Genomic DNA, 26,759 nt, shown 5'->3' on the forward strand with positions numbered 1-26,759 from the left:
GCAAATTTTCTTCAAATCTTGGTGTTATTTACAAATAAATATTGAATTTATCGACCAAATTTTTTCCCTAACATAAAGTACAATATGTCACGAGAAAACAATCTCAGAATCACTTGGATAGGCAAAAGCATTCCGGAGTTATTACCACATAAAGGGACACATGTCAGATTTGAAAAATCGGCTTCGTCCTGAAGGCCAAAACAGGCTCAGTCCTGAAGGGGTTAAAAGGGAAGGTGTCATGAATTTTTTTTATCATATTGCTTTTAATATAATATTTTCAAAAATTGTATTTCATTGTGCTTCTCGGCCTTTTGGCTAAGATGAAGTGTAGTACCTGTTCAAGCTGAGGTTAGTAATCATCCCTGCCGGTGGTACAGCGGTTATCGTAGGGGGATGACAGAACGCCAAGGTGAGGGCAGGGAACCACAACGGTCATCGCTCTGGTGTACGCATTTGGTTTAAAGGTACCATTTGTAGGTGACCAGGCGAACGCCGGATCGAGGAAGCCCGAGTTGCTATGTGCCCCAGGGCTGGTGACCCTGGGGTGCCCTAACTCAGAGGGTGGGATCCCACGGAGTGTAGGCACATTTGCACGCACTCCCTTTCACACTATATGAGTACACACCTTTATTCTCCCGGCCTTCTGGCTGGGAGATGAGGAATTTTTATACCTGGCGGATGTCCAGGCTGTATCACAGCGCACATCCACTTATTTAATTTTGTTTTTTCACTGTGTGTTTGTCACAGGATTTCGGATGCAGTGCCCTTTTGGGACCCTTCCAAGGTCTAGGGGGGAAAATGTGTGGCCTTCTTGTTCCTTTTTCCCCTGCAACCCGGCCTCCCTTCTTCGAAAGGGAGGTGCAAGTAGACGCAGGCTCCAAGGTGGACACTGGGGTGGCAGCCCAGGTAGAAGCCCTGGAGTATTGTTGGGTCTCCCTAAGCTTCGGCAAGGGGGGGGGGGGGGGGGGATTATCGATCCTCTTGGCCTAAGGCTTGGAGGGTCAGGAAATTGTTATGCGGGGCCTCTCTCTTTTAAGAGAAGGGCTGTGATAGACCGCATCCTTGTGCACTTTTTGTGTGGCACCCCTGCCCTTTTTTTTGCACCTGGGTGATAGAAAGCACAGCTCGGGCTTTCAACAAAAAAAAAAAGTAATTGTGCTCTCATGTTTTACTTTTTAATGTTTTCTGACTTTTACTTGTCTATGGGGGCTGCCATTTTTTTCCCCATATCTGTATGTGTTGATTAATGACACATACAGAGATGGAATACGGCATATACATCCCCATAGAGAATGCGAACGGGATGCGCCGCTCCCACATAGACCAAAACGAAGCTCGTTCGTAGAGCGAAATCCGACGCCATTTTCATGTGGACCGGAAGCCGCTGCTGGACAGTAAGATGACGGCTTCAGGCCATATGTTCAACGAAGCGAAGGCACAGGGAAGAGAAGGAGTGTAGACGGCAGGAGCAGGTAATTTACGTTCGTGTATGTGATGTGTGCATTATGTTCGTGTGATACTGTCTGCTGAGCCCTGTATCTAATCCTCCTACACTGTGCAGCTCAGAAAATGGCAGAACACAGTGGAGGAGGTTTGAACACATTCAAACCCCTCCTTCTCCTGGCACTAGCCAGAATAAGGGAGGGGGGATTGTGTGAGGACACTAGAGAGAGTGTGTCTACCCCAAATTTGCAGCATACATCAAAGCGGTTGCTTTACCACAGTGACCATGCTGCAATTTTGGGAACTGCTCCCTCTAGTGGCCAGCACATGGAAATGTTATAAATTAGAATCTAATTTATAATATTTCCAGACTTTTGAAAAAAATTAAAACAATGTGTAATCACTCAAATAATAGTTTAACTGAAAAAAAAATAAAAAACTTCTAGCGACACATTCCCTTTAAAGAGGCTCTGTCACCAGATTTTGCAACCCCTATCTGCTATTGCAGCAGATCGGCGCTGCAATGTAGATTACAGTAACGTTTTTATTTTTAAAAAACGAGCATTTTTGGCCAAGTTATGACCATTTTTGTAGTTATGCAAATGAGGCTTGCAAAAGTCCAAGTGGGCGTGTTTAAAGTAAAAGTCCAAGTGGGCGTGTATTATGTGCGTACATCGGGGCGTTTTTACTACTTTTACTAGCTGGGCGTTCTGACGAGAAGTATCATCCACTTCTCTTCACAACGCCCAGCTAATGGCAGTGCAGACACAGCGTGTTCTCGAGAGATCACGCTGTGACGTCACTCACTTCCTGCCCCAGGTCCTGCATCGTGTCGGCCACATCGGCACCAGAGGCTACAGTTGATTCTGCAGCAGCACCGGCGTTTGCAGGTAAGTAGCTATATCGACTTACCTGCAAACGCCGATGCTGCTGCAGAATCAACTGTAGCCTCTGGTGCCGACACGATGCAGGACCTGGGGAAGTGACGTCACAGGTCTGCACTGCCAGAAGCTGGGCGTTCTGAAGAGAAGAGGATGATACTTCTCATCAGAACGCCCAGCTAGTAAAAGTAGTAAAAACGCCCCGATGTACGCACCTAATACACGCCCACTTGGACTTTTACTGTAAACACGCCCACTTGGACTTTTGCAAGCCTCATTTGCATAACTACAAAAATGGTCATAACTTGGCCAAAAATGCTCGTTTTTTAAAAATAAAAACGTTACTGTAATCTACATTGCAGCGCCTATCTGCTGCAATAGCAGATAGGGGTTGCAAAATCTGGTGACAGAGCCTCTTTAACATTTCTAATGCCCGCAATAAACTGTGAACGAGGCCTTTTTTTTGGTAGCAAAAAGAACCCCCAAACAAACTGCATTTCAAATTCCTGAGGTAAACGTCTTGTGTTACATTTAAAAACAGGGGATTTCCAGTCATGTCGGGACTTTCCCCTGTATTTACCGTTCAACGTCTCTCAGAAGATGGCACACACGTTACCAGTTTCGAAACAGATAAAGAACCGTAGTATCTAGATAAAAAAATAGAAATTAATAATACCGAAATGAAAATACAATGTTAACGATCGCATCACACCCCCGCATAATGATGAAGTGGACTAATCCAACGGCCATTTCGTGCTGTGAGGTAAGTTGGCGGGAGAGACCGATATTACCCGACCTTCATGTTGCTTCCCGGTGAAGGAGGCAAAAAAAGATTAAAACGGCGCCGTGATTACACGTAAAAGAACGGAAGGGCCGATCAGCGGGAAAGAGAAGATACGTAGCAGCCAGACACTGGAGCGCCGCATAAAATGGCTGCGCGGTGTTAGGTGTGAGAGAGCTGAAGGAGAAAAGTCAGACATTGTAGCGGTGAACTGTAGCCGGTTCCCGGGAGTCACAGGACTATATTCGGCAGGTCAGTAATACGTGTCCTATGAGCGGATGCATTCCTTGTATGTCGCTCTGCTGTATGAAGCTCCTAATAAGAACTGCGTTCAGCATGGCAGCGGCTCTGACGCCAGACTCTGGTTTCCTATATAGTGTGGTGCGGCACAGCTCCGCTCTAATAAAAGCCATAGAAATACTGTGCTGAAGGATCACACAACACACTACGCCCTTACATAGGAAACCATGGCAGAAAACCAACGCTGATGTGGAGTGGGCGGAGGTTTCTCAGGAAGCCGGAACTAGTGGGCAGGCTTTTTTTGTTTAAATGAAAACAGGAGTATAAAATACCGAGAGTGTCTCTCAACCGCCATGTTCCGGACATGTAACTGCGCACCCGGGTTTGGGGGAGCTGGCCGCCGTTATTGCGGGTAAGTTCGTTGTCTGGTTTATATATATATATATATTATTATTTTTTTCACTCACTCTTCGGGCATGTTCACACAGCTTATTTTTGGCCGAGAGCTGGGAAGCAGGATGCCTCCAAACATCTGCCCGTTGATGTCAAAGGGAAAAATTGCGTTTTGTTCGGACAGGGTGTTTTTTGTACTCAGCTGTTTTGAAAAACGACAGGATTAACAAACGCCTCCGAAAAAGTGCATGCTGTTTTTGGAGCTGTTTCTCATTGATTTACGTTAAAATCAATGGGGTGTGTTTTGGGGCGTTTCTTGGCGCTGGTTCAGTCGCGGTTTCTTTGGCGGAATCGGCGTCAGATAACACTTGGTGAACTACTCCTAAGGCCCTGTTCACACGGAGTTTTTTGCAGGAGGAAAATTCCTCCTGTAAAAACTGACCCTGGAGGTTTTCATGTTTGATGTGGTTTTTGACGTGGTTTTTGAGGCGGTTTTCCAGGCGGTTTTTCAGGCTGTTTTTGCCGAGGTTTTCACACGCATGAGGCTGGGTTCACACAACCATGTTACGTCCATAATGTACGGAACGTATTTCGGCCGGAAGACCCGGACCGAAGACAGTGCAGGGAGCCGGGCTCCTAGCATCATAGTGATGTACGACACTAGGAGTCCCTGCCTCTGCGTGGAACTACTGTCCCGTACTGTAATCATGATTACAGTACGGGACAGTTGTCCTGCAGCGAGGCAGGGACTCCTAGTGTCGTACATCACTATAATGCTAGGAGCCCGGCTCCCTGCACTGTCTTCGGTCCGGGTCTTCCGGCTGAAATACGTTCCGTACATTACAGACGTAACATGGTCGTGTGAACCCAGCCTGACAGCCTTCTGTCAACGGATCTGTCACCATTGAAATGAATGGTGATGCAAACGGAACTTACTTCACACTTGCCTTTCCGTTGAGGGGTTCCCCTGACTGAAAGCACCGACGGAACCCCTGAGCAGAAACCACGCTGATGTGAACAGGCCCACATTAAAAAAAACATTGTTTTCTGTTTGCATCATCATTGACTTCAATGCTGATGGATCCGTTGCTAATGGGATTCCCTACACTGCGGTATTGGTTCAGTCGAAACGACAGAACCCTTTGCACAACGGGGACAAACAGAAACCATTAGCAACGGATCTGTCACCACTTCACACTTGCCTTTCCGTTGAGGGGTTCCCCTGAGTGAAAGCACCGACGGAACCCCTCAGCGGAAACCACGCTGATGTGAACAGGCCCACATTAAAAAAAAAAAAGTATACTTACTTCTTGAATCAATTTCCCAACATCAATGTCCATTCGGTGGTACACCTCTGCTGTCGTCATTTCTGTTCCTGAAATGTTAAAAAAAAATAAAAAAGAGATGACATACATGAACAACTGCATAACAAAATTAAAAAATTAAAAATAAAAAAATTGAAAAAAAAAATCTAAAAAAAAAATCAGAAAAAAAAATAAAAAAAAAAATTCTAAAAAAAAAAATGCACAGCTCCATACATGTATAGCATGTATGGAACATAGGAGCAAGTGCACTTACTTGTATTTGGATGCAGGACTTCGGTTTTCTGTATCCCTGAGTTCTGTCCACGATGTTTTTCAGCCTCCACGAGCAGACAGGAAATGACAGCCCCTTTCTGGGCTGGACTAGCAGCAGGAGACTGCAAGAAACTCCTCCAAAACTCTCGGCAATATACTCGTCAGAAAAAACCTCACTAGTTCGAGGTGTTTTTTGACGTGTCCCCATTGCTTTCAATGCGGTTTTGGACGCGGAAACCGCATCAAGAAGGGTCATGTCCCTTTTTGCCGCGAGGCGTTTTTTTTACTCGCGGTAAAAAAACGCCTCCGTCTCCCATTGAAATCAATGGGAGTCATTTTGGGTCGTTTTTGGCGCGTTTTCCGACGCGTTTTCCGCGTCAAAAACGTGTCAAAAAACTCCGTGTGAACAGGGCCTAAAGGGTTTGTCCAGTCATAGGAAATTTTGGTGAGGGTTTGGCTCACAGCTGTTTTGAAGGGCACGACTACCCCTTCACTCCTACTGTGGCAGTTCATAGTATTACAGCTTTCTTCCATTGAAGTGAATGGTGATTCGCAGTGACCGTAATGAACGGGAAGCAGCGTTTATGTGAGCGTCACGGCCCCTTTAAAACAGCTGATGGGGGGTATCCTGAGGATAGGCCGTTATTTTCTTATGCCTGGAAAACCCCCTTAAAGTGTCCCTCTGCTTGTACTGACATTAGGTGTGGAGACTAAATGCTACACACTGGGCGGTACGGTTGCCGTGGAACCCGCATGACGCCTGGAGGGTATCCTGTTAATTAGAATTGTCGTTCAGGTGCCTTGACTTTTTAATAGGCAGACTGTGCCACAGCAACTGTACTGCCCAGCGTGTGCAGGACCGTCCCACACCCGATATCAGTTCAGGCAGCAGAGTATAACTGAGGTACACCTAAAGACACCCCTGGAGATCAATTATTATTATCACACCGAGAAGCTCCGACTGGTTATATGTACATACGTATACATTATATGCTGGCCATTCAAAAATGGCCGACGGTCCAATAAATGGACAGGCCGGGTCCCTCAGAGTGTTACTGGCTCTCCGCTTTGGCTTGTAAAGGAGCAGCAACTTTAAGTGAATGAACACCATTTTTTTTTTTTAAATCTAAACATCCCAAAAATTTTGCTCGTCTTTTAAAATGTTTTACTGGTGCAGAACTCCAAATAACCCTACACAGCTGTAGTATTATATTATTAAATTCTGGCTGCCTGAAGCCACCACTAGAGGGAGCTTGGTGCATACAGTTTGTTCACTGATAAAGGAATAGTGTCGCCCCAAAAAAAATTTCTATATCAGTTTGATGTTAGTGTTTTATAAAAAAACTTTTGTATTTATTTGTGTGTTACTTTTTTTTATTTTTTTACTTTTTCTTCCCTATGGGGGCTGCCATTTTTTTCCCATTTCTGTATGTGTCGATTAACGACACATACAGACATGGAATACGGCAGCTACAGTCCCATAGTGAATGCGAATCGGGCCCGTTCCATCCACTATGGTGTACGCCGTCTGTGTGGGAATGGCGCATGCGCCGCTCCCACACAGTCCAAGTTGAACTGAGCGCCGTCCGGCACCATTTTCCTGTAGATCGGAAGTCGCGGCCGGACAGTAAGATTACTACTTCCGGTCGCGGCTTCCGGACTTGTGCACTTGGAGCAGCGGCAGCAGACGGAGCGGAGGGAGCGGCGGCGACTGGAGCAGGTAAGTGATTTCTATGTATGTTTGTGTTTACTACTGTATGTTAACCTTCTACACTGTGTGTTAGCTCAAATAATGGCGACACACAGTGTAGGAGGTTAGACCATTCAATCCCCTCGTTTCTCCCGGCACTAGCCAGGATAAAGGAGGGGGGGGGGGGATTCTGAGAGCTCACTAGAGCGAGGGATTTTATTTCCCAATTTTGCAGCATAAAGCAATGTGGTTGCTTTACCACATGCAATGCTGCAATTTTGGGAATTGCTCCATCTAGTGACCAGCAATGGGAAATATTATAAATTAGAATCTAATTTATAATATTTCCTGACTCGTGAAAAAAATAAAAAAAATTAGAACAATGTTTAATCACCTATACACTAATTGTTTAACTAAAAAAAATAATACATTTTTTGCTAACAACACATTCCCTTTAATAAGCTTCCCTCTTAATATGTAAAAAGGAATGTATTATTTAAAGGTGTTGTCGAGTTCCTAAAAATTGATGGCCTATCCTCCGGATAGCCCATCGAAATTTGATCGGTCGGAATCCGACTGCCGGGACCTATGCTGATCAGCTGCTTTGCCTTCATTTCCCTTACTGCTCACACTGAATTGCTGACACAACTCGCTTCAATGGGCGAAGGTTGTAATACTGTGAACTGCCGCTGCTGCTGTCGGCGATTTACAGTGTGAGCAGTGACCGGAAACAGCGTAGCACGTCAACTATGCTGTTTCCATGACTGCCATTCAATTCTATGTTTTCTGATTACATGGGTGGAAAAAACAAGTGGCAACGGGAACTGCGAAAGGTAGAACTGGGTTTAGGGGGCCCCGTTCTAGAGATAGGTGGGGCCCGCATCTATCTGACATTTATTGCATGTCCCATACAAAGTATGGGAGCACGGTCCGTAAAAAAACAAGATGGGACATGTCCTATCTTTTGCAGTACACTTCTACGGCCCGGACACCATCCCATAAATAAACGGGAAGGTGTCCGTGGACCGTAGAAGGGAATGGGTCTGCAATTACGGACTATTTTTATGGTTGTGTGCATGGGGCCCTCACCATTCCCTAGCCTATCAGCATGCATGGAGGCCTTGTTCTAAGTAGCGACTGAGGTGCCATTCCTGGCGTCTCGATCCATGAACCCCATTGCTGTGCCACATTTCATGTATACACCCCCTCTAACAAATTTACAGCGTTCCAGACAACCCCTTTAACTGCTTTAATTTTCTAGATCCTTTTCAAATCTGTAAACGTATGTGTAAAATGCTAAATGATAATACATTTGGACCACACAATGTACTCGTTTTGTTTAGTAAATTTCCCCACTGCTTTAGGGTGCTTTCTTTTTGCTGCATGGCCAAATTAAAATTATTTATTTTTTGGGCTCCTACTTCGTATGTGTGGAATTGATAAAAAAATAAAATAAAATAAAAATAAATTGTTAAATGTGATCATCTAACCTTGTTAAAGAGTCTGTCACCACATTATAAGTTGCCTATATTGTATATGATGTGATCGGCGCTGTAATGTAGATAACAGCAGTGGTTTTTATTTAAAAAAACGATCATTTTTCATTCAGTTACGACCTATTTTAGCCTTATGCTAATTACTTTCTTAATAGACAACTGGGCGTGTTTTACTTTTGACCAAGTGGGCGTTGTGGAGAGAAGTGTATGACGCTGACCAATCAGCGTCATGCACTTCTCCCCATTCATTTACACTGTAGATAGCGATCTTGCTAGATCACTATGTGCAGCCACATCCGCAGACACCAACATTACTGAAGTGTCCTGACAGTGAATAGACATCACTACCAGAAAGGACGGGATGTCTAGTCAGAATCCTGACACTTCGGTAACGTTTGTGTGAGATTTACAGAAGCACAGCAAGCGTAATCTCGTTTTGAATGACCGTGAGGACAGCCTATTGTAGATGACGTGCTCCCTTTTACTTAAAGGAACAGTGTCATCACACATTTTTTTTTTCATATGTTAAAGATGTTAGTGCTTTATTAAAAACGTTTATATTTATTTGTGTGTTTGTGTTTTACTTTTTCTTATTTTTACACTTTTTCTTCCCTATGGGGGCTGCCATTTTTTGTTCCATTTCTGTATGTGTCGATTAACGACACATACAGACATGGAATACGGCAGCCACAGTCCCATAGGGACTGCGAACGGCTCCCGTCCCATCCACTTCTGTGTACGCCGTCTGTGTGGGAACTGCGCATGCGCCGCTCCCACACAGTCCAATTTGAAATTGGCGCCGTCCGGCGCCATTTTCCTGTGGACCGGAAGTCACGGCCGGACAGTAAGATTACTACTTCCGGTCGCGGCTTCCGGACTTGTGCACTTGGACCAGCGGCAGCAGACGGAGCGGACGGGCCGGAGGGAGCCGCGGCGGCAGGAGCAGGTAAGAGATTTCAATGTATGTTCGTGTTTGTGTACGTTTACTACTGTATGTAAACCTACTACACTGTGTGTTAGCTCAAAAAATGGCGACACACAGTGTAGGAGGTTAGACGGTTCAAACCCCTCGTTTATCCCGGCACTAGCCAGGATAAAGGAGGGGGGGATGCTGAGAGCTCACTAGAGCGAGGGCTTTTTACCCAATTTTGCAATGCTGCAATTTTGGGAATAGCTCCATCTAGTGACCAGCAATGGGAAATATTATAAATTAGAATCTAATTTATAATATTTCCTGACTCGTGAAAAAAATAAAAAAAATTTGAACAATGTTTAATCACCTACACACTAATTGTTTAATGAAAAAAAAAACAAACATGTTTTTCTGGCAACACATTCCCTTTAAGTATTTCTCCTGTGAAAAAAGTCTTGCTTGTCAAAACATGCTTTAGCAATTTTTCTTTTCTTTTTCTTTTGCAGATTGTGAAGCTCTACAGTTTAAATTCAGTTATTGAGCACCGTCGATTTTTTTATTTTACGCTGTGTTCAGAACAAATATCATGCAAGGCTAAAGGCCCTAACAAAGGAGGGGAAGTCACTCTGGGAGGCAGTTTTTTGCACATTTATCAATGAATAGCCATTTATCAGTTATGACTTTTTCATATTTCAAGAAATCTAGTGCTGTAAAATTGACACGTTATTTTCCACCCTAAATTATTATATTTCTATCTTATTTAGCTGATGCTTTGTCATAGATGCTTTTTAACGCATTGCTATATTGGCTGCACGCCAGGTCAGGTTTTATCATTTAGGAATGACCTACATCACCAGATCTGCTTCTACAGAAATGGGTTTGCTAATGCAGGATGGATTTGATGTCAGAAGATGAGCCCATATCGGGAGATGTTCCCTACAGGAACATGACATATAAGGCTACATTTACATGTGCGTATTAGATTTATGCGCGTGAATCTGGACCGTTCTGCATCAGTGTGATTTGCGAGTGGCATGCGTTATTTACGCCCTCGCAAAGCACATCATTTTTTTAATTTGAATTGATGCGCAAATCACTCACTGCACACGGATGTACATCCGTGTGCGGTGTGTAGTTTTTACGCACCCATTGACTTCAATGGGCGATAGGTGTTTGAAAAACGCACCAATACAAGACGTGCAGTGAGTTTTACGCTCGTCTGAATGAGCCATAAGGAGAGTGGCTTCACTTTTTTTAATTGCAGATGTAAAGAAAAAGATTTGCTATAAGGCTGGGTTCACACAACCTATTTTCAGACGTAAACGAGGCGTATTATGCCTCGTTTTACATCTGAAAATAGGACTACAATACGTTGGCAAACATCTTCCAATTCATTTGAATGGGTTTGCCAACGTACTGTGCAGACGACCTGTAATTTACGCGTCGTCGTTTGACAGCGGTCAAACGACGACGCGTAAATGGACTGCCTCGGCAAAGAAGTGCAGGGCACTTTGCCACGTAATTTGAGCCATTCTTCATTGAACTCAATGAAGCACAGCTCAAGATTACGGGCGTCTCAGACGGCTCGCAAAATGCGAGGAGGAGCATTTACGTGTGAAACGAGGCAGCTGTTAACAGTCTGTCTTTTCACACGTAAATGCCTCTCATTGTGTGAACATACCCTAAGAGTTTGGCGGAATGGCTTTTCCATTTCTATGGCAGATAAGTTGACACCTTTTAGTTGCTTCCTATTAGGTTTTCTGTTCATGCGCCTGACTATGTGCGTAACTGTCTCCCAGAGAGACTTCCCCGACCTTTTTTTCCCTTCCACTAATAAAATGCAAGATTTAAACAGTAGCCCATTTTTGGCTAATCTGCTGAAGTCTACTTCGAGTAAGAATGTGATTACCATGGAGCTTTCATGTGAACTGTACCGATTTTCCACTTTCTCCAAATTTCCAGTAAATATACCTGTATCTGAGCGAAGTCTTGCTAAGGCAGGCTTTTATTACATTGGCACAGACGATAAGGTGAAGTGTTTCAACTGCGGCCTGATGCTTGATAACTGGAAGAAAGGAGACAATGCAATTGAAAAACACAAAATGCTCTATCCAAGCTGTAGTTTCATTCAGAATGTATCATCGTTAAATCTCGGAGCCTCTATGTATTCTGCATTTTCTGCTCCTACTTTAAGTAATCCGACACATTCGGCCTCTTGTGAAGAAGAAACTGGGTACATCATGGCATCTTTTCAAAGTATTCCTAATGATTTAGTTTCATCAAGGGCAGTTGAAGACTTGTCCCACCAAAGAGGTACTGACAGCAACTCTTCTATGTACACTGAGGAAGCTAGACTGGGCACTTATGCAAATTGGCCTCTAACTTTTCTCACTCCTACTGAGCTCTCTAAAGCTGGATTTTACTACCTTGGTCCTGGAGATAAGGTTGCTTGTTTTGCTTGCGATGGAAAATTGAATAATTGGGAACCGAAAGATAATGCCATGTCCGAGCACCGCAGACATTTTCCAAGTTGTCCATTTGTGAGCAACGTTGTAAGACCCTCCTTGCGGTGCAGCGTTTCCAATGTCAGCATGCAGACCACCTCGTCAAGACTGAAAACTTTTGTAAACTGGCCTGCTAGGATCCCTGTGACCCCGAAAAAATTGTCAGAAGCTGGTTTTTACTATGTTGGTATGTATTGTGCAGTGCTAAATAGTATGTACACCTGCTCTAGCTTTTATTTTTAGTTTTTGTCTACAGCTCCTATGCAGACCTTTGTGTCTCTGCAGTCTACAAACTGTAATCCCACAGTCATACTCTCCTGCATCATTACCCTTCTTGCTAATTTACTTACTGTGACTATAGGATTACACCAGGTTTGTAGTCTCTAACCATAGAAACACAGGTCTGCATAGGATATATACAAAGTTGCTTAATTTTGTATTTTAGATGCATTAGAGCAATGCATAGCGTTATATTATATTGGTGTATATATTTATAGAAATTTAAATAGACTGTTTCTTGTAGGACGGAATGATGATGTCAAATGCTTTTGTTGTGATGGTGGTTTGAGGTGCTGGGAATCTGGAGATGATCCATGGGTTGAACATGCAAAGTGGTTTCCCAGGTATGCCTTCCTTTAAAATAACTATTGAAATGGAATGTGTCGCAAATTTAGTAAGCGGTGTATTTTTTTTTTTTTTCCACAAGGTGGGAAGTATTCAAAATGAAACAATTTTACATATTCCTATCTTTGCCACCAGAGGGAGCACTTCCCAGAATTACAGCAAGGTGATGCAGGCAAAGCAACCTGACTTGCAGCTGCTGTAAATGTGGGAGGGAAACTCGCGTTGTTTTATCTTTTCAAATAATTGACAAAAAAGGATGTGGGGTCCTCCCCAGTTTCATAAACAGCCAGATATGATTGCATTGCAGCCACAGCAGATTTGCCTCCACATTGGTCGCGCGCTTCTATCCAAAGCTGTTTTTAATTAGATTAAGGGTATGTTCACACAGCTTATTTTCGGGGAGTTAACGGCCGAAAAATCGTAAGCCGAACGCCTCTTAGAATCTGTCCATTGATTTCAATGGGAGAAATGGCATTCTGTTCCGACGGGGCGTTTTTTACGCTGCCGTTCTTTCAAAAGAAGTGCATGTCACTTATTGAGCCGTTTTTGGATCCGTTTTTCATGGACTATAGAAAAACTGCTCCAAAAAGTGCTGTAAAAAACGCGAGTTTGCTTAAACGGCTGAAACTCAGGAGCGCTTTTCCATTGAAAACTGCTCCGTATTTTCAGACGTTTTTTGCTAAGCGTCTAAACCTACCCTAAAGCTGCTTCCTACTTATCCTGAGGTTATTGTGTAGCCCAGGCCCAAGAGAGCGGAGTCTCCTGTTTTAATCAGTGCAACATTTTCCACTGTCTTGAGGGAAACTTGATTTTGCAGGTGCCTATATTATTATTGTTTTTTTTTAGTTTATGAATTGCAATTGGTTCAACTTTATTTTCTTTCCTTTTAGATGTGAATACTTACTGCATGTGAAAGGTCAGAGTTTTGTCACTGATATTCAAGACAGATATCCGCATCTTCTAGATCAGGTAAAATGAAGTTTACTTCATAAACCTTTGAACGTTTCCATTTTCGCAGAATTCAGACTCCCACTTTTGTGATGTGAAAATTGAATCCAGACTGATGTAAACCTAGTGTATTGATAGTAAGGGTATGTGCACACGACAACGCCAAAAACGTCTGAAATTACGAAGCTGTTATCAGGAGAAAACCGCTCCTGAATTTCAGACATTTTTACAAGTGCACGTGTTTTTCGTGGCGTCTTAATCGGACGTAATTGGAGCTGGTTTTCATTGGAGTCAATTACGTCCCAAGAAGTGTCCTGCACTTCTTTGACGTGGCCCTAATTTTACGAGCCGTCTTTTGACAGCGACGCGTAAAATGACAGCTCGTCTGCACAGAACATCGTAAGACCCATTGCAAGCAATGGGCAGGTGTTTGCAGACGTATTGGAGCCGTCTTTTCAGGCGTGATTCGAGGTGTAATACGCCTCCATTACGCCTGAAAATTGGTCGCGTGCACATACCCTTAGAAGTGAAGCTGCTGGATACTGTGACCACAATGTCGTTTTTCTTATGGCGCATCCACTAGATCGGTCCTTAGACAGTAGATCTGCCGTGTTTTTCATGCTCAATTGTATAATACAATTATAATTTTTTCCCCCTTTACAGCTTCTGTCCTCTTCAGAGACTCAAAACCATGAAGCTCAGTATCCACCTAGTGAGTATATTTAAGGCATCCTTCCAAAGAATTTAATAAAAACTGTAGAAACCATTGTGTGCGTAATCAGGCAAGTCATGAGTTCTCTAACTGTTTTTAACCTGCCATTTTGACTCTAATTTATTTTTTGAGACCCAACTATCGGAAGTTGGTCACTTGCTAAAGGCCATATTAAACTAAATCTTCCCTAATGCTTTGCTTTTCAACTTGAGAAGATGACCCTAATATTTCATCTTGGTGTGTTCACATCAGCGTTTGGTTCCATTTTTAAAATAAATAAATTTGGTGTAGTCTACTGCGCTATTGATTCCTTCAAAAAAAGGAAACCTTACAGAACGGAGACAAACTGAAGCCATTAGCAATGGAAGCGTTACCATTGAAATCAATGATAATGACATCGGAAAGCTATGGTTTCAGTTTTCCTTTCTGTAGATGGTTCCCCTGACTGGCACACTGTTAGGCACACGACCGTGCTCGTAATTACGAGCACGGGCGGGCACGGCCGGCCGCGGGCAGCCGGCCGCTTTTGCGAGCCGTGCTGTCATTATAAAGTATAGCAGCACGGCCCGTAAAATAGAACATGTTCTATTTTTTTTTAACGGCACGGGCACCTTCCCGTGAGAAAACGGGAAGGTACCTGTGGGTAACAGAAGTCTACGAGCCCGTTATTGCAGGTCGTAATTACGCAATAACTGGTGTTTTTACGGTCGTGTGCATGAGGCCTTAGTCTGAAGAATTTTCAAAGGCGATTAGGGCAGGAAATATCAAGATAATTTTTTGGGGCTATAATTAGTGTTGCTTAAAAGATTGGTCCATAGACCTAAAAAGCATTTTGGTAACTGATGATTTTTCTATCAAATTAAAACTCTTCACAACTGAATAAAGAATGGTTGGTGGTAATCTTGCCTGAGCGAGCTGCCACCACGGAACAAACTGTCCGGAAGCAAAATGAGTTCCATATTTTGCATTCTTGTTTAGTCTGTATTGTCCTGCTTACTGTAGAATGTGAACAGTCCTGTATCCTGGTAACATGATGCACTTAAGTAGATTCTGTTGTAATTAAAATAACTGCCCTGTTCACAATCCTCAGGCTGGTCTGTACATCTTCATGCACGTGCTGTAGAAATAACTCCATTCCTATGTATCAAACAAGTTTCTAGAACACAAATGACTAACTAAAAAATAAAAAAAAAAGCAAAGCTCGAATATTTGATTACTCTATTTATTGTGTTTTCTTTTTGTTCTACCAGTTATTCGGTTGGGCAATGAAAACAACCAGGATGATGACCTTTACATGAACACTGCCCTAGTTCAAAATGTACTGCAGATGGGATTTAATCGAAGACTGGTTAAAGAAACTGTAATGAGTAAAATGTTGACATCTGGAGAAAATTACAAGGAAACAGAAGATCTGGTAAATGACTTATTATGTGCTCAAAAAGAACAGACCGAAGAGGAGAGAGACCGACAGATGGAGCAGAGTTCATCTGGTAATGCAGCCCACGTTCTCATGATGAGGACGTCACTGTCTGGTTGTTGCTACTTTAGATTTCCAACTCTGTCGCAAAAATGCTATGTGACTCCCATCACAACGCTGAATACCCCCCCTGCAGTATAGTACTAAAACCCCACTGATGATGGGGCTTGGAAAACTTTGATATATAAATACCTTTTGTATGTTGATTTGACCTATGATGCATTCTTTACCAGTGTTGGATGTCAGTTGACACGTGAACACCACTATGCTCCTATATAAGGGTATATTCACTTATTGCGGTCATTTAACATATGTGAAAACTGCCAAAAAAAGTGTTATGACCACAAATGTGTGAATATACCTTTTAAAGGGGTATTCCAGGCAATAAAAATTAATTTCCTATCCTGAGGATAGACCATCAATAGCTGATGGGTTGGGGTCGGACCCCGACCCATCATCTATTGATGGTGTATCTTGAGGAAAAATGTCATGGAGATGGCAGCAACGAAAAATAAGGGGTAGACCAGACTACATAATGTAAAAGTATAGAAGTCACTAACCACTTTCTGACCAGAGGCTTTACCCCCCCCCCCCCCCCTTCCTGACCCGGCCCATTTTCAAGTTTTAGCCATGTGCAAATTGTCCTTCTATTACTCTTCTCATAACCTATTAGGCTTCCTAATTGTATAAAAAAAAAAATAGATATATTTTTACTTTTTAAAAAATGTAAAAGGGAAATAAAAAAAATGTGCAGATGTAATTTTAGTTGTGTTTTTTTTTTACACACCTGGTGCATGCCACCGGGCAAACACACCTAAATACATATTTGGCAACTTCTGCCGTCTTTAACGATACCCAATATGTGTGTGTTTCATACACGCTGGGCACAAGGTGGAGCAATGAATGGTGCGCAAACTGGCTTTTGGAGAGCAAATTTTCCAAAGCTGGTTCCATAGCGATCTTTGTGTAACAACTTTTACTCTTCACATTGTAATTGAAAAAAATATATATTTTTTTTATTTTAATCTTTTAGATGAGATCACGTTAATCAGAAAAAGTCGACTTACCTTGTCTCAACGCATGACAAATTGCCTTCCAATTATAGAAGACCTGTTCACCTCAGAGGTCCTTTCCTCTACTGAATATGATGCCCTAAAGCAGAAAATGCCGGTTGCTTTACAAGCTCAAGAACTGATTGAAACTGTTTTAATAAAAGGACTAAATGCAATTGAAGAATTTAAAAACAGTCTTAATAAGCACGATCCAGGTCTTCACAGAGAGTTACTCCGTAAGTTGAAATACTATAATATAAAAATGCTGTCAGATGAACCCCCTCTCCCAATATTATTTTTATTTTTTTAACCTTAAGATTTAGTAATACAAAGTTACAGCATTTCTTATATTTGACGCTTATGTGGTGATCAATATACAGCTTTTTTTTTTTTTTTTTTTTTTTTTTCTCCCCTAATTTTAGTTGAACAGTCATTGAAATGTCAAACGTCAGATGGCTATTCAGGTAAATAGTTTTTATTTAATGTCCTCCATATTTTGGCTTAAATGCTAGAGCTTCAAGTATTTGATTCATACGGTGATAGATTTTCCACTGATCTTTTAGGCCTCATGCACACGAACATATTTTTTTCCTCCCGTAAATACGGGTCCTTGGTAACACGTATTTGACCAGTATTTACGAACCCGTGCCCGTAAATACGGGTCCGTTGTCACCCGTATTCCACCCGTGTTTACGGGCATGTTTTCGCTGCAAAATTGCACTGCACTAATCGGCAGCCCCTTCTCTCTATCAGTGCAGGATAGAGAGAAGGGACAGCCCTTTCCGTAGTAAAAGTAAAAGAAATTCATACTTACCCGGCCGTTGTCTTGGTGACGTGACCCTCTTGACATCCAGTCCGAACTCCCTGGATGACGCGGCAGTCCATGTGATCCCTGCAGTTTGTGATTGGCTGCAGCGGTCACATGGGCTGAAACAACATCCCGGGAGGCCGGACTGGAGGAAGAAGCAGGGAGTACTAGGTAAGCATGAACTTCTATATTTATTTTTTTTACACACGTTGATCTATATTGTGATCAGTAGTCGCTGTCCAGGGTGCTGAAAGTTACTGCCGATCGTTTAACTCTTTCAGCATCCTGGACAGTGACTACCTCCTGACGTCGCCTAGAGACGCTCCCGTAATTACGGGTGCACACACGTAGTCATCTGTAATTATGGGAGCCCCATAGATTTCTATGGGCCTGCCCGTGCCGTAATTACGGCCTGAAATAGGACATGGTCTATAATTTTCAATAGCACGGGCACCTTCCCGTAAGCATACAGGGAGGTACCCGTGGCCAATAGAAGTCTATGGGCCGTGATTACGGGCGTTTTACGTTTGTGTGCATGGGGCCTAAGGGCGAATTTACATGTATCGGTTGTATTTTGGTAGTTATGTCGTTTTTGAAAATAGGCCTGCCTGCATACGGTTTCAAATATCTATAGTCTACTGGGACAGGAACCCTGCAGTTTTTCATTCAAGTACTATGTGGTGCACGGTCTTCAATAGTCCATAAAATTATTTTGCATCTTTAATCCTGTGTGTGAGAGAGATAGAGATGTATATCTATATCTCTAATAAATATATAATGTGTGTGTATATATAATTATTATTTTTAATCTCTGCATTTTGTTTTCTAGATCTACCAATGGAGGAGCAGTTGAGAAGGTTACAGGAAGAACGAACTTGTAAAATTTGTATGGACCAGGAAGTTTCTATTGTGTTTATCCCTTGTGGCCATTTAGTGGTTTGTAAGGACTGTGCACCATCTCTCCGGAAATGCCCAATTTGCAGAGGCATAATTAAAGGCACAGTTCGCACCTTCCTTTCATAAAATAAGATGGTATGGATTGCATATAGTACTCTTGAACATGTCCTACAACTGGCAAGTCTGTGTTCTTCATAGCTGTGACTAGTTTATGTGTAATGTGAGTTTGTCTTTGAAAGTAGGGTTTTCTTGAATTATGCAACATGACTCGGCTGAAGTCCGGCATCAAATGATCTTACGCATGTCTGTAAATATACCATGTGATTGTCACCACGTTTACTCACTCGTCCCCATTTACAAAAGTTGTTTATTAGTTTAAATAGGGCAGCGTAGGTTTATGACTGATCCTCTTCAAAGGAACTTTGTATGAGTACATTTATAAAGTCATTGCTCTGAGAAACTAGTTTGGCTCATGAATGTTTTTGAAAAGAAAGATGACCCCTCCGCCTTAACACTGTTAGAATTGTTTTTTTTGAAACGTTAAACCTTTTTATACTTTTACTCAGAATGTAAGAGTAGTCTATAAATACACACCTTCTGATGTGGAATACCCTCATAATGATATGTATACACGTGGCAGGTTTGCTGTGGATTTTCTGTCTGGTTTTGCGGAGGGGAAATTCGAAAGCGTATTACAGTAGCAGCAAAGTGGATAGAGGTCTGACAAATCCCATTCATAAGCTGCAGAAAATTTCCACACACAAATTGCTTGGCGGTGTGGACTTTCAAATCTGCAGCGTGTACATTTTCTGTTGCGATTGCTACCGTGGATTTCACTCCTTTTGAACGAGAGGGGTGAAAATGTTACACTTTCCAAAATGTGTACTTATGTTTTTAAATATAGACTATAACAATGTCTCCATGGAAGTCTTGCTTCATTAAAACAGACGTGGTCATGTACAATAGGCATCGGGGCGCCCGTGAACAGACTGACAAATTCTGATCAGCTACATACAGATGGTGAATGTATCATTTGTATTTGCTAAAGACCAAAGGGGAATATTAAGAAAGAGACGGAATCCACAAAGGGTGTGGATGGAAATAATGCAGAAAAACAAAAATGTGAAGAGAAAAGTAATGTCATTTTAGGGAAAGTTCTTTAAATATCAACCATAAAAGCTTCCAGTATATAATGAATATTAAAAATGTATGTCTAATTTGGTGACAAAAGCTTTGTGAAAATGTCATCCATGAAATAGCCTCACCTTCCGTTCCCTCACCTTGACTCACTTGGATCCAGATATTAATCGGCGGGAGCTGATTGATGGAAAGTAATTCAGAGAAAGGTTGGCCTTGACATTTGCCTCCATTGGTCTAAAAAGAGTCTTCAAATACCTTTATCTGGAGCCTTGCCGTTGGCACGTGATAAAAAAAATAAAATTAAAGAGGTTGTCAAACTTCACCCCCAAAGCCCCATTTGTACAGCATGATAATTTTTATTAAATCCGGGCAGCAACATCCTCATAAGAGTGTTTAACCTGTTGTGGACCTGCTCCGCAATAGTATGGCTCATGCCACTTATTGAAGCAGACCTGCACCGTACTATTGCAGAGCAGGCATAAATGGTCACGATGTGAGATCACATAGTGATAACGCAGCGACGGTAGACAGCCTCTTGTCCTTGTTACCGGGCTGGGGACCATTTAGCATGCCCGCATACCGGTGATTGGTCAGTCTTCAAAGACTGACTAATCACAGTCTACAGGAGAAAGCTGTTGCCATCTCTGATCTCATTTCTGTGTGATTGGAGAGGAGATCAGAGAAAGACCTACAAGTGAAAAAAAATATTTTTTTTAAATTAACTCCTTCCCGCAAATGGGCGTATGGTAACGCCGTTACGATGAAGTGGGCACAGGAGCTGTGCGTGCTTCATCTTCTGCGGGTGTTGGCTGTAATACATCCGTCATCCCACTGCAACGGCGGCGATCCAGTTATCACAGTCATGTAAGGGATTGAAGCAGTAGGAGTAGGCTGCCACTGCACCCCGTTGGGCCCCCTGCAAAAAATTGTGGGTTGCCGATGGTTGCTATGGCAACCAGGAAGCCTAGCAACAACCTTCCTGGTCGGCTAGGTATGGAAGGCTATAAGGTCCTGCCAAATGCAGGACCTAATAGACTGACTGTCAGTTGTAAAATACATAAGTAGTGCAGTGGGTATTGAAGATCCGATCTCCTGATCCCCTGTACAAGTCCCCAAGTAAGTGTAAAAAAAAAAAGTTTTCGATAAATACAAATTCTATGTAATAAAAACAATCAACCGGTTTCTGTGATAGACCTTTAAAATGATTTTTTTTTTTTTTAAATTACATAATAGTTATCGCTGTGTTCATATTGGTCTGAACTATAAAAATATCACATTATTTATCCCGCACGGTGAACACCGTAAAAAACAATGGCAGAAATTCCTTTTTTGGTCACGTTGTTACCAAAAAAATGAAAAAAGAAAGTCACAATTACCCCAAAATAGTACCAATAAAAACTACAGTTTGTGACGTAAAAAACAACTTCAACTTCGCTCCGTCAACAAAAAATAAAAAAAGTTATGTCTCGCAGGATATGGGGACACTAGAATCTTTTATTTAGTAAAGTGTTTTTATTGTGTAAAAGATTTAAAAACCATATAAATTTGGTATTGTCATAATTGTATCAAACCGCAGAATGAAGTAAACATGTTGTTTATACTGCACAGAGAACGCTGTTAAAAAGTTATAAAAAAAAAATGAAAAAGTGTCTGAGAATTTCTGTCTCTTGGTCTCCTCAATCATGCACTCACACAGCTCGTCGACGGAAACATACAAAGCTATGACTCTAGGAAAGCAATAATGCAAAACGATGGCCCAGACTAATTTATATGTGCAGCAGTTCTTCACTTAAAACCCCACTTTATCATTTGCAGCCCCCACTGGTAGACCCTGTAAATGCAGCGGAAACTATGACATTTTGGGGTCTGTGCTACATATGCGGCTAGTGAAGACGTCAAAGATTAGTCAGTACAAGAGTGCAGATATTTTGTACAATCCCACGGACACCCTTTAGAAGTGCGACTCCTGCCCCTAAAACACTGGCCTGTGCATAAAGGATTGGTTCAAAGCGTACGGCACTATCCATGGATAATTAATTTTATTCATTTACCCCATTATTACATCATCCTATTATGACCTGATGTTCTCCGCCCAGCTTACATATACCCTGATGTACTCCGCCCAGCTTACATATACCCTGATGTACTCCGCCCAGTTTACATATACCCTGATGTACTCCGCCCAGCTTACATATACCCTGATGTACTCCGCACAGCTTACATATACCCTCATGTACTCCGCCCAGCTTGCATATACCCTTATGTACTTCGCCCAGCTTACATGTAGCCTGATGTACGCCGCACAGCTTACATATACCCTGATGTACTCCGCACAGCTTACATATACCCTGATGTACTCCGCACAGCTTACATATACCCTGATGTACTCCGCACAGCTTACATATGCCCCCTCATTATAAACTGAAATGCCGGGTAAAACACTAAACAAAACTACTACCAAGCAAAATCTCTACAAAAGCCAAATGGCGCTCCTTCTGGGCCTGGCAGTGTGCCCAAACAGCAGTTTATGAACACATATGGGGTATTGCTGTACTCTGGAGAACCCACGTAACAATTTATGGGGTGGGTGTGTCTTCAGTGGTACAAGCTGGGCACAACACATTGGGTACTGAAATAGCATATCTGTGGGGAAAATGGCAATTTTCGATCTGCAACATCTATCGTGTACTAATTTCTGCAAAACTTGTGGGGTCAACATACTCAGTACATCTTATGATAAAATTCCTTAAAGGGGTGTAGTTTCCCAAATGGTGTAACTTCTTGGGGTTTTCACTGTACTGGTACCTCAGCGCAATGCTACATGGCGTCAAAAGACAATTTTGTCATTTCCAATCCAAAAACAAAATTGCGCTTTTTCCCTTTAGAACCTTGCCGTGTATCCAAATAACAGTTTACAACCACATATGGGGTATTTCCTTACTCAGGAGAAATTGTGCAACACATTTTGGGGTGTCTTTTCTCCTGTATTCCTTGTGGAAATAAAAAATGATGAGCTAAAACTACATATTATTGGAAAAAAAAAAATTTTCACGTCTCAATTCTAATAAAATCTATAAAACGCCTGAGGGATGAAAATGCTCACTACACCTCTAATTTAATTCTTTGAGTGGTATAGTCTCCAAAATGGAATCACACCTGGGTACTTTCTACTGTACTGGTTCTTCAGGGGCTCTGCAAATGCGTCATGGCCCCTAGAAACCAATTCAGCAAAATCTGCGCTGCAAAATTCAAATGGCGCTCTTTCCATCCGGAGCCACATATGGGGTATTCCCGTAATCAGGAGAAATTGCATTACAAATGTTGGGGTGCTTTTTCTCCTTTTATTCCTTGTAATAATTAGACAATTCTATGTTTCTTCTGAAAATAAGTAGATTTTCATCTTAACAGACTAATTCTAATAAATTCATTAAAAAACCTGTTGGTCAAAATGCTAACTATACCACTAGAAAAATTCCTTCAGGGTGTAATTTCCAAAATGGGGTCACTTTTGGGGGGTTTCCCACTGTTTAGGTCCCTCCAGTGCATTGCAAAGGCGACATGGCACCAAAAACCATTCCAGTAAAATCTGCGCTCCAAAATCCAAATGGTGCTCCTTCTCTTCTGAGCTCTTCCGTGGGTCCAAACAGCAGTTTATTACCACATATTTCCGTATTTAGGAGAAATTGCTTTACAAATATTGGGGTGCTTTTTCTCCTTTATCCCTTGCAAAAATTAGAAAATTCTATATTTTTCCACAAAAAAAGTAGATTTTCATAGATTAATTCAAATAAAATTAGCAAACAATCTGCTGGGTCAAAATGCTAACTATACCCCTAGATAAATTCCCTGAGGGGTGTAGTTTAAAAAAAAAATGGGGTCACTTTTGGGGGTTTCCACTGTTTTGGCACCACAAGACCTCTTCTAAGCCCTGCTGTGTGTCCAAACAGCCGTTTATGACCACACGTGGGGTGTTGTTTTACTCGGGAGAAATTGCTTTACAAATGTTGTGCTGCTATTTCTCCTTCAGTCCTTGTGGAAATGAGAAAAAATTAGTTAAACCTACATTTTCTGTGAAAGAATGTAGATTTTCATTTTCACGGCTTCCAATAATTTCTGCAATAAACTTGGGGGTTTCCACTGTTTTGTCCCCCTCAGGTGTTTTACAAATGTGGCATGGCCTCCGCAAACCATTCCTGCTAAATTTGAGCTCCAAAAGCCAAATGGCGCTCTTTCCCTTCAAAGCCCTGCCGTGTCTCCAAACAGCCGTTTATGACCACATGTGGGGAATTGTTTTACTCGGAAGAAATTGCTTTACAAATGTTGCGGTGCTTTTTCTCCTTTAGTCCTTGTGGAAATGAGAAAAAATTAGCTAAACCTACATTTTCTTTGAAAGAATGTAGATTTTCCCAAATTAGCTTGGTCCTCAAGGGGTTAAAGTCCCATGCTGCTTGAAAGAGAATTTCTATCAATTGTGCAATCTTCAATCCCATAGACCAAGTTTGCTTAATCTACATGAATATACACAGTCGAGTCACATTCTGACCACCTCCTACTTTCGACGTCGGCTTTCGGGCCAAGGGTGGCAGTATTTCTCAAACAGCGCAGTTTGTGAACTGTTCGCACGCTGCTGTGGTGAAAGTGTATCGGGAGTGTAGAAATGGTACCATTGGGAATAACCGATGTGGAAACTGCGGAGTACCACGGGCCATTGGTGTGAGGGGTGAACATCCGCTACAAAGGTGTGCGAGGGCCGAACGACACGCTAGAGTGGAGCAGCTCAACGTGAAAATCAAGCAGGGGACTATCAGATGTATGTCTCTAAAACAACAGTTTGCCGAACTGCGTATGAGGCTCCGAAGGAGACAGATGGTCACTGTTCCTATGCCAACAAAGGTGCATTGGAAAAAAAGGCTTCAATTTGCACGAACATATCAGAATTGGACCACGATGATTGGAAAGGGTTGCCTTTGATGAGTCACGTTTTTTGAGCGGATGGATGTTGGCGTGTCAGGCGAGAAACATCAGAAAACAAACACCCTGTAACCATTGCTGGAAGAACACATGCTGGTGGCGGCAGTGTTATGGTCTAGAGAGTTTTTTCATGCAATTCTCTGGGCCACTCATCTATGTGGAAGACACTCTGAACTGATTTATGTATGAATCCAACGTTGCAGATCACGTCCACACATGCATGTTGTTTGTTTACCCTGGGGCAGATGGAATCTTCCAGCGAGAAAATGCGATGTGTCACACAATTAGAAATGTCCGACAGTTGTCGGAAGAGCACGACCAAGACTTCCAAGTACTACCCTGGCCCCATAATTCGCCAGACTTGAGCCAAATTGAGCATCTGTGGGACCTCGATGGTCTTGTTCACTCTATGGATCCTCCCCCACGCACCCTCCAGCAAATGTGAGATGCACTACAGTCAGCGGCTCCAGATACCTGAGACATCCTACCAGCACCTTATTGAGTCACTCCCAGCCCCTCTAGCTGATCTGGGTATGCGCCTAACTATAAGGTAGAAAAGTTTACATCCTGGTATCCAAAGTATACACTTCAATAGATCATGTTTTTCACCAAGCTGAATGCTTCTCTTACTTCAAGACGGAATAAGTAAAAATAAGATAATAAACTGGAATCATCATATAATGACATCAGAAGCCATGCTGCACAATCAAGATATGCTATATGGGCAAAAGTATTGGGACACATCTTTATTGAATTCAGGTGTTTTATTCAGTTCCATTGCCACAGGCAATTTGGGCAAGAGCTATGGGCCCAAGATTGCAAAGGGGGCCCAACTGCACTATAATTGTATCTGCGTTTATAGGATGCAGATGCAATTAAACATCACTAGCGCTGGTAGGGCAAGGAAAATTAGTTCCTTGCCCTGCCATTCAGCGACTTTCAATGACGAAAGTGGTGCGCCGACCTCATCGCTCCACTTGCGTCATTGAAAGGCACAGAATGGCACGACAAGGATGTTCCTTGCATAATTATGTCATCTCGCTGCTTGAGTCATTGAAAGGCGCTGAATGGCAGAGTAAGGAACATTAGTTCCTTGCCCTTGCATCGCTCAGCTCCCGCACACTTGGTCAGAGGAGACTAGGCCTGCGTTGCTAGAGGACGGCACGAGATCAGGCGAGTATGTGAAGTTTTATTTTCCAGTTAACAGTGAGTGGCTCTATCTACAGGGGGCTGTACGTGTGGCCACTATCTAAAGGGGATCTATATAGGGCACTGTGTCTATGGGGAGCAGTATCTACAGTAGGCTCTATGGGGGGCACTATCTATACAGGTGTAGGGGCACTATCTACAGGGGACTTTGGCTCAATAGGGGGCACTATTTACAAGGTGCTCTATGTGGGGCACTTTCTACAGGAAGTTCTATAAGGGGCACTATCTACAGGGGGCTCTATGATGGGCACTATCTACAGGGGGCACTGTGTGTGTGTGTGTGTGAGAGAGACACAAGGTGTATAGCGCTATTATAATCAGGCACACAGTGTATGGTGCTATTATAATTAGAGGTGCAGTGTATGGCGCTATTATATTTAGGGGAGTAGTGTGTGGCACAATGAGAGCTGAAGACATCTGAGCGGCAAACTGCATTAATGGGCCGTGGCTGGGAGAAGTCATCATAGAGGTCTGGACCGGATAGAGGAGAAAAGAGAAAAAGAATGATTCGAATCTGAGAAGACGTCACCTTTGAGTCACTCACTGTAATGTTCTAATCAGTACTGTAGTCACTGTATGATCTGCTGCGAGTTGACGGGTGGTATGATTTTCTTTTGTGAAATAGAAACTCCCAGCATATTCTTACCATTGTTCTGGCCATGCTGGGAGCTATAGTTTTACACCATACAAACCTATACAACAGGGGTTACACTGAATTTGCAAATGATACTGTTACTGAGCTTGGTTCTGGCCCTGTATTTATGTACTGAACTTGGTTCTGGTTCTGTATTTATGTGCTAAGCCTTGTTCTGGTGCTGTATTTATTTACAGAGTTTGGTTCTGGTACTGTATTTGTTATGAGCTTGGTTCTGTATATATGTATTGAGCTTGGTCCTTGTTGCTGTATTCATGTACTAAGCTTGGATCTGGTCATGTATTTATGTGCTGTGCTTGGTCCTGGTGCTGTATTTATATACTAAAGTTGGATCTGGTCCTGTATATA

The 26,759-nt window shown here is 42.5% G+C and overlaps 1 protein-coding gene and 1 long non-coding RNA gene across 4 annotated transcripts in view; one reads left to right on the forward strand and one right to left on the reverse strand.

Moving 5' to 3' along the window:
• LOC142742099 (uncharacterized) overlaps positions 1–5,117 on the reverse strand; it is an 82,230-nt gene extending 77,113 nt beyond the window's left edge. The window contains exons 1-2 of the long non-coding RNA XR_012881303.1: positions 5,046–5,117; positions 2,905–2,971 (exon numbers count right to left, since the gene is read on the reverse strand). This is a non-coding gene — a long non-coding RNA (uncharacterized LOC142742099). The remainder of the gene's footprint in view (positions 1–2,904; positions 2,972–5,045) is intronic.
• On the forward strand, positions 3,267–18,899 carry LOC142742098 (inhibitor of apoptosis protein-like). Of its 3 annotated transcripts, none has more exons than XM_075851530.1 (9): positions 3,267–3,357; positions 9,921–12,105; positions 12,442–12,541; positions 13,433–13,511; positions 14,154–14,202; positions 15,453–15,692; positions 16,713–16,967; positions 17,154–17,195; positions 18,369–18,899. In XM_075851530.1, exons 2-9 carry the CDS (start codon positions 10,893–10,895, stop codon positions 18,560–18,562), a joined length of 2,172 nt encoding a protein of 723 aa, XP_075707645.1. In that variant the 5' UTR covers positions 3,267–3,357; positions 9,921–10,892; the 3' UTR covers positions 18,563–18,899. The 3 variants fall into 3 exon arrangements, with proteins under 3 accessions (XP_075707645.1, XP_075707646.1, XP_075707644.1); XM_075851529.1 differs by lacking the exon at positions 3,267–3,357 and adding an exon at positions 3,440–3,757; XM_075851531.1 differs by lacking the exons at positions 3,267–3,357; positions 17,154–17,195 and adding an exon at positions 3,434–3,757.
• Positions 18,900–26,759: the final 7,860 nt, after the last annotated feature.

The sequence above is a fragment of the Rhinoderma darwinii genome, chromosome 2, assembly GCF_050947455.1.
Source record: "Rhinoderma darwinii isolate aRhiDar2 chromosome 2, aRhiDar2.hap1, whole genome shotgun sequence".
Lineage (NCBI taxonomy): Eukaryota > Metazoa > Chordata > Amphibia > Anura > Rhinodermatidae > Rhinoderma > Rhinoderma darwinii.